General features: G+C 36.9%; 1 protein-coding gene across 2 annotated transcripts in view; it reads left to right on the top strand.

Annotated features, from left to right (window-relative positions):
- The first annotated feature begins 2,416 nt into the window (after positions 1-2,416).
- LOC137989187 (uncharacterized) overlaps positions 2,417-6,911 on the top strand; it is a 19,856-nt gene continuing 15,361 nt past the window's right edge. Inside the window, exons 1-5 of one of the 2 annotated variants that reach the window (XM_068835039.1) lie at positions 2,417-2,553; positions 2,667-3,276; positions 4,948-5,034; positions 5,550-5,659; positions 6,405-6,524. In XM_068835039.1, coding sequence (XP_068691140.1) covers positions 3,015-3,276; positions 4,948-5,034; positions 5,550-5,659; positions 6,405-6,524 — 579 coding nt within the window. In that variant the 5' untranslated portion in view covers positions 2,417-2,553; positions 2,667-3,014. The remainder of the gene's footprint in view (positions 2,554-2,666; positions 3,277-4,947; positions 5,035-5,549; positions 5,660-6,404; positions 6,525-6,911) is intronic. The other variant, XM_068835040.1, reaches the window with a different exon arrangement.

Raw genomic sequence — 6,911 nt, 5'->3', positions numbered from 1 at the left:
ATCACTTTCCAGCAATAAAAAATGAGGGTCACCGAGTTTTTTTTTGAGATATGACCTAACTGAAATTAAAATATAGGGTGTTTTTGCTGGGCTCTCCCGTTGCCAAGGTAATTTATTACGGCACAATATAATGACCACATCTTGTTCAACAATAATCGGTGTTTCATATGGTGCCATAACATTGCTGTTACGTGATACGGTGTGTAGTTCCAATCTTTCTAGAGAGAGTGTCTCTTCAAATTGTTAGAGCCACCTTAAAAGAAACACTACAACAGGCTTTGGGGAAACTTGTAGTTCTTAGGAAGCTTTTGTTTTCACGGAGTATCCTGCCTCTTAAAAGAATCTAGACTAGCAGAATTTCTTAATGAATCAAAGCCGTACTTAGTAAAAGATGATCTGCCGATCTCAGATTTCTTGGGTTTGGGACCTTAATGTGTAAATTAAAGACTTCCTGAAATTATAATTGACTTGAACTTTCACTATTAAGTTATTAACAGGGGATCGATGCTCGCGCAATTGTAAATATTAAAAGGTAATTCCGTTGAAATTGTTCTACTATCAAACTCTTTTGGAAGCTTGGCATACTTAACATTCATGATATGAACATTAAAAAAATACAATAAAAAAATGGGGCCACCGTGCTTGTTTTCGCGTCAGCAGGCTCTTAAAATGGGGTATTTTTACTGTTTTCGCCTTAAAAATTCGAATCACCTTCATACAGAATTAAGTCTTCGTTACCTCAAAGACACAAAATTTTATTTTGAAAATAAAGCTTTTTTTATTTACATAAGCAATATTGCTTCATTTACGCCGTCTTTGATTCCCTGGTTGTGGGAATAGTGCACTTTTTGGGACAGTTCCGTGGTTAGCTTGAAGTCCTCGCCTTGTGTAAAATACAACCAGTACGGAACTGCTTTCCAAAAAAAAAAAGATCTACTATCAAACTTTTTTTCTTCTTCAAATATGTTCTTTACTAGGCTGTTCTTAGCAAATACCTGAAAAAAAAAATCGGGGTTCACCGTGCTCGTTTGAGAGAAAAGGATCATTTATTACGCTATCGGGTTTAGTTTGAGCGAAATCTCTTACGTTTTGTATGCGCACGTGCTCATGTGCGCGCGCTAACGACGCGAAAATCGTGCGCAGTAGAGATGCGCAATGCAATACTAAGGAATTACCTTAAATGTAATATGATAATTAAAAGTCTCCTAATGTAAAGCAACCAAATCAAGCGAAATTTAAAAGTTAAAACATTAAAAGGAGGTTTCAATAAAACAACAAATACAAAAGAGTAGGAAAGTAGAAATAGAAGTAGAGGAGGGATGGGGAAAATCGAAGAAGATTGGGACTGTTTTTTGTTGAAAACTTTTCAGCATAACAAATCTTCACAGTCTATGTCTCTGTTGTTTGTAATTTGAATTACGTATGTTATACAGACTTTTTTGAACAGCGGTTACCAGTCACAAGCGCCCCACAACGACTTTTTCCATTTTGCGAAACTAAATTTGGGTGGACGTCAATCAAATGTTACCATGACGAATTCGACTGCCGCCAAGTGAACAGGACTATTGTCATGGAAACATTTAATTGATGTCCATCCAAATTTAGCCTGAGTTTCGAAAGAAAAAAAAAGCCTTTGAGGGTTGCGTGTGACTGATAACCGCTGTAAAGTAATTTCTTGGTTAACCATGGTAAAGTTGGTTAGCAGGAGCCCAGAATAAACTTCAGTGCTGAGACACAGTCCCTTTCAGGCCTAGTTCACCCGTCCGAGCGCTATGCAAATAAATGCGATCGAGCGACATTCACACGTTGATAAGAGACTGACTTATCTTTGCTTCAACTTCAATTGAGGAAGCATGGAAATTGTATTGCCCTTGTTGAAACTGGTTTGAGCCACCGTAAGTGTCCGTGTTTAATTTTAAAAATATCACTGTATCTTTTTTATAGGATGAGAAGACAAAATACTGTCTTTGCCACAGGAGCTAATTTTCCCGTTTTTTCGTGTGATGGTTACCGAGGATTCTCTCGCGTTCGCGTTCATCTCGCGAGTAACCTGCGATCACGCGTGCTTTTCTTTTAGACACGTTATCTTTTCGTGACGTACGCCTGATCGCGGGTAACGTTAGCGAACTTAAGCATGCGCGTTTTTGAGACGCAGACGGCAACCGGAAGTGAGCTGTTTTCCTTTTTAACTTGTCTTCACACAACCACATTTGCATTGCCAAGTATCTTTTCTACATTAGAGATGATAAGTATAAAAATCGGGGAGACACCACTGTCCTAGCGCGCGAAATGTTCTCTTCCGGTTGCCGTCCGCGTCTCAAAAACGAGCGTGCTTAAGCTCCCTGTTCCTGTAACATCTCGAGTGTCCATCTCGTACCACGTGGTCAGTTCCCATTCCCACTCGTGTCATAGTAACGCACGCGATGTCCGCCGCGATTTTCAGACAAGCTAAAGAGCAATCACATTCTTGTGCATAGGATTGTAATTTTACGTAGTGTCTACAAGACTAATTAATTTGAAGTCAGTCCACAACCTTTAGAGGTTGTTTTATAGGTGAGTAATAAACGGAACATTCGAGAACTCCGCGAATTCCGTTACATCACTTATTTTTCGATCTCGCGTAACTATAATTTAAGATTTGTTTGTGAGTTTGTTTTTTCTTGCAGATATCCAAGTTAATCTGGAGCAACTATGGTTTTAAATTAGAACTGAGAAAGCGTGTTTTTTGAGTCCTGCATTAACAATGAGAACTTTGCTACCACGGTATTGCCGAAACGGAAAGTAGCAGGCTCTGAATTGTATAGTAACATTGAAATACACAAGGATTCTGCAAGTCGACGGTTGCAGGATCTGCGAAATGCAGCCTGCACCAATAAATTCTGTATTTCTTTGAACTGCAATGAAACACGCAAAAGTGAAGTGTTCGTGGATGGAGTACAGTCTTAATATGAAGTTTATCCAGGGGCGCCGAATGCGAATTTTTAGAAGAACACGCTAGGGATTCGATATTAATAATGAATCAAGCAAACGGTCAATCAAAGAGCAGCTCCATTTCAACATCCAGTGAAGAACAATATGGTTGTGCAAATGAAACGGCCAGAGAGTCGTTGGAAAGGGACAATGGAGTGGATTCACTTAAGGAAAGGGAATTGGAAGATGAAACCTCGAGATCAGCGGATTTTGGAGAATTAAGAACCAGTTACTTGCAAATCCCATTTGGTTTTCAGAGTAGAGGCTCTTACAAACACGCTTCAAAAAACTGTGAAATAGTTGGAGGTAGTCATAGGCTATTAATTAAAGTACACTAAGTCATTAACTGGGAAATAATTAAGTGAATAATAATATTTATCTGTACCCCCCACTGTTATTCACTGGGATGGTTGACTGCTATATACATGCAGTTAGATACATACACTGTAATAACATGGGTGACAAATTGCTCCTTCATTTTCCCGTGAAATTTCATTGTTAATTTATAACTTTACATGTGAAATTACAATTTTGCCAGTGGGCAACTTTTCCTACAGTGCCAAAATGGCATCTTACAAATGTAATTTGTCGTCCATAATATTAATAGCTAATCAAATGGTACACTCGTGAAATTAGGGAATAACTTAACTTGCGTTTTGTCCAAAATCAAATAGGCTCGGGAAATTATTTGATTTTGGACAAAACACAGGTGAAATTATTCTCTAATTTCACTTGTTACCATTTGATTATCCATGCAAAGCTAATCCAGCATTTCCTGGATAAACTGTCATTGTTTGACAGAAATGTGAAACTTGTCTTAGTTTTTCCTTTCCAAGTCCTTTGTTCAGCAATAATGATAATTGGGATGCGGGCTGGGTGAGGGACTCAATGGCTAAAATTGTACGTGGTCATGATGCATCGAGATAAATTTAAAGTATCATGGAATTTCATTTAATTAAATGGTACCTGGCAGTTTAAGCTTTGTAGTATCCTGCCTACTACCCAGAAGCCTTTGATACGGTCACTTATCAATATATTATTGAATATAGGCGCATTGTTATTATTATTATTATTATTATTATTATTATTGTTATCAGTATTAGTATTATTATTATTATTGTATAACTGCTGCTGTAAGATAAGAAAGTTCTCTCTCATCTCTAGTCTCTCCTAGTTTGTCAGTCAGTTTTGAAAATAATGAAAGTTACCTGTGTTAATATACAACATATAGCTTATCATGATAGTCATTTTAATTCTACTACTAATTATTATTAGAAATTATAATAAGTAAGATGATGTATCATAAGATTATTATTATCATTATCATAGGCCAATTTATTCATAAATGGCCGCCCAGAAATTATTCTTTTACTTGTCTTTGTGCTAATCATCCTCTCTAGCCTCACTTTGGAGCAAATGTTCTTTTGAATTTGTCCGACTGCTAACAAGGCTACTGAGGATGATTAGCATTCAGACAAAAGAATAATTTCTTTGCCATCATTTATGAATATGGCCTAATAATTATCCCAATTTATTAGTTATTATCCACAGTAGTCTGCCTTTACAGTAAGGACACTTGAACCGTGAACACTTGACATTTTCGTGTACATTGTTTTTTTCGACGACTAAGAAATAAAGGCTCTTCTTATGATGTATAGTGTTACATGTATAGCATTTTGTAAGTGTAAAAACTTTAAATACTCTTGTCAAAAGGACGAGCCCACATTCTATAGTCACTAAAAAAATGTACAAACAAATATCAAGTGTTCATGGTTGGAGTGTCCTCACTGTAATAGTTGGATAAACTTCCAGCTGTCCACAGCCAGTAGATTTAGACGACCTATTTTTGCTATTATTTCTTGTTTTTTTAGTATCATTTTATAATATTGTTATTACCATTGTTGTTGTTGTTGTCATAAAAATGACTGTAATCAGTTTAATGAATGCTGTTGTTGATTAATTACCTTTCTCTTCTAGTGACATATAATTCCAGATTCAGGCAGTTTGTGTTTCTTGACTCCAGAGGCATTACAAGTTGGTCCTATGAAAGTGTTTACAACACAGGTGATTACAAGATTGATTGCCGATGGCATTCTCTATTTTTTATATCTTATGCCTTTTTGAATTTCTGTCATGTTGACTTATAGATATTATTATTATTAATTGGAGATTTCAGTCAGAGATGAAATGCTTCAAGGGTTGGATCTACATGTAGTTGGGCAATATCTGTTAAGGAAATTAATGTAGATGAATAGCTGTTATTCAAGAATGCATTAGGCCTCAGGCCTCAGTTGATCAAAAGTTGGAAAATGCTACCCACCAGAGAAATCACTAACTGTTGGATAGTACAATTGGTTTTGTTATGACTTATTCACTGGACAGCGATTTATCCAGCAGATAATGCTATCCATCGTTTGAACAACTGAGGACTGTCAAAGTAAAAAGTTAACTCATTTCACTCAGTCTTTGACCACGGAACTATATAAATTTTTATATGCCTGAGTGCACACATTATTTTATGTAATAGCTAACAGGCATAAGATTTATAATTTACACGATTTGTTTTTATTGTTTTTAAGTGACGAGGCATCTCAATTATCCATCTTACCAGTTCAATGTTCTACGCCTTATCATATTCTCAAGGAAATTCAATGTCTATTTTGCATTGTCAAAGGAATATGCATTGAAGGTAAACAATGAAAAGATGTCCTGTCTGCAAACTGCATTAATTTATTATTTATGTACTGTAATATAATGTTTCATCTATTATTCATAGTTACATACTGTACTTACTTAACTAACCACTCCCCATGGGGGCAATGAAGAATAGAATAGAACAGATGTCATTCCATGATGAATGAGCAGCATCCCTAGGCCCCTCAAGCGTTCCTCGTTCATTGTAGAACGGTTCCACAATTTGAGGTGCCTCAGAGCTGAAAAAGAGCATTCGCCAACTCTAATCTCTCCAGGTTTCCCTAAGCTTATTTAAGCAAGGAGGTTTGAGCGAGATAAACACATGGAAAACTATAGGGAAATGTTAACAGACTATTGTCTTTGAATATTGCTTCCTTTTTGCTTATGTTTCATAAAGACAAGTGAATCAGTTGTGAAAAGTTTCAAAGGCAATATCAGTAAAGTTCAAATTATCTGCCCAACACCCCCAGAACTAGTATCTACAAAAGGTTGCACACGTTTCTTTACCCCTTAACTCATACTCCGTCAATCTTTTATTTCCTGCAGATCTCGATCACTATGGCTGCAGTTTCTATTTCAGATCTGTTTTACATCTTTTTAGTCTGCTATTCCTTCACAAAACATTACTTTTTTTTATCCCACATATTTTAACCCTCTTTTTAATGAAATTCATTTTCCATTTTACATGTACGTGTAATTTGCAACCTTAAGTGTTCTTATTTCAAGTTGTCCTTTTGCAGGTCTTTAACCTGAATTTTCACGAGGTGTTTTCGGTATCAGCTGACATGCATTCTGTGCTGTGTATGGTCTTTAATCATGTGAAAGATGAGCTTATTACAGGGGGAACTGGCGGGATGAAGGTGAACTTACAGTAGTTTGAGTTTGGACAAATCTGAATCACAAGAAAATTAATAGTGAACTTTATTTAAGTGTCAGGTGTTCAGTAGGCCTGGGTCCACATTAAATTGGGGAAACTAAACATTGAAATCATAGGTTGGTTTTTGAGGAGAGGGGAAAACGGGAATATCCGGAGAACAACCTCTCGGAGCAGAGTAGAGAACCAACAAACTCAACCCACATATGACACCATGTCAGACTGGGAATCGAACCCAGGCCACATTGGTGGGATGCGAATGCTCTCACCACTGTCCACCCCTGCTTCCTCAAGTTTTAAAATTAATTTATCTGGCAATGCAAGGGTTGACGAATGGTAAAATCCGAGACTCGCCGAGATGCCGAGACCCTTG

This window comes from Montipora foliosa, unplaced genomic scaffold, assembly GCF_036669935.1.
Source record: "Montipora foliosa isolate CH-2021 unplaced genomic scaffold, ASM3666993v2 scaffold_445, whole genome shotgun sequence".
In the NCBI taxonomy this organism is placed as follows: domain Eukaryota; kingdom Metazoa; phylum Cnidaria; class Anthozoa; order Scleractinia; family Acroporidae; genus Montipora; species Montipora foliosa.
Note: the sequence above shows the minus strand (reverse complement) of the source record. Positions and strands in the feature narration are given on the sequence as shown.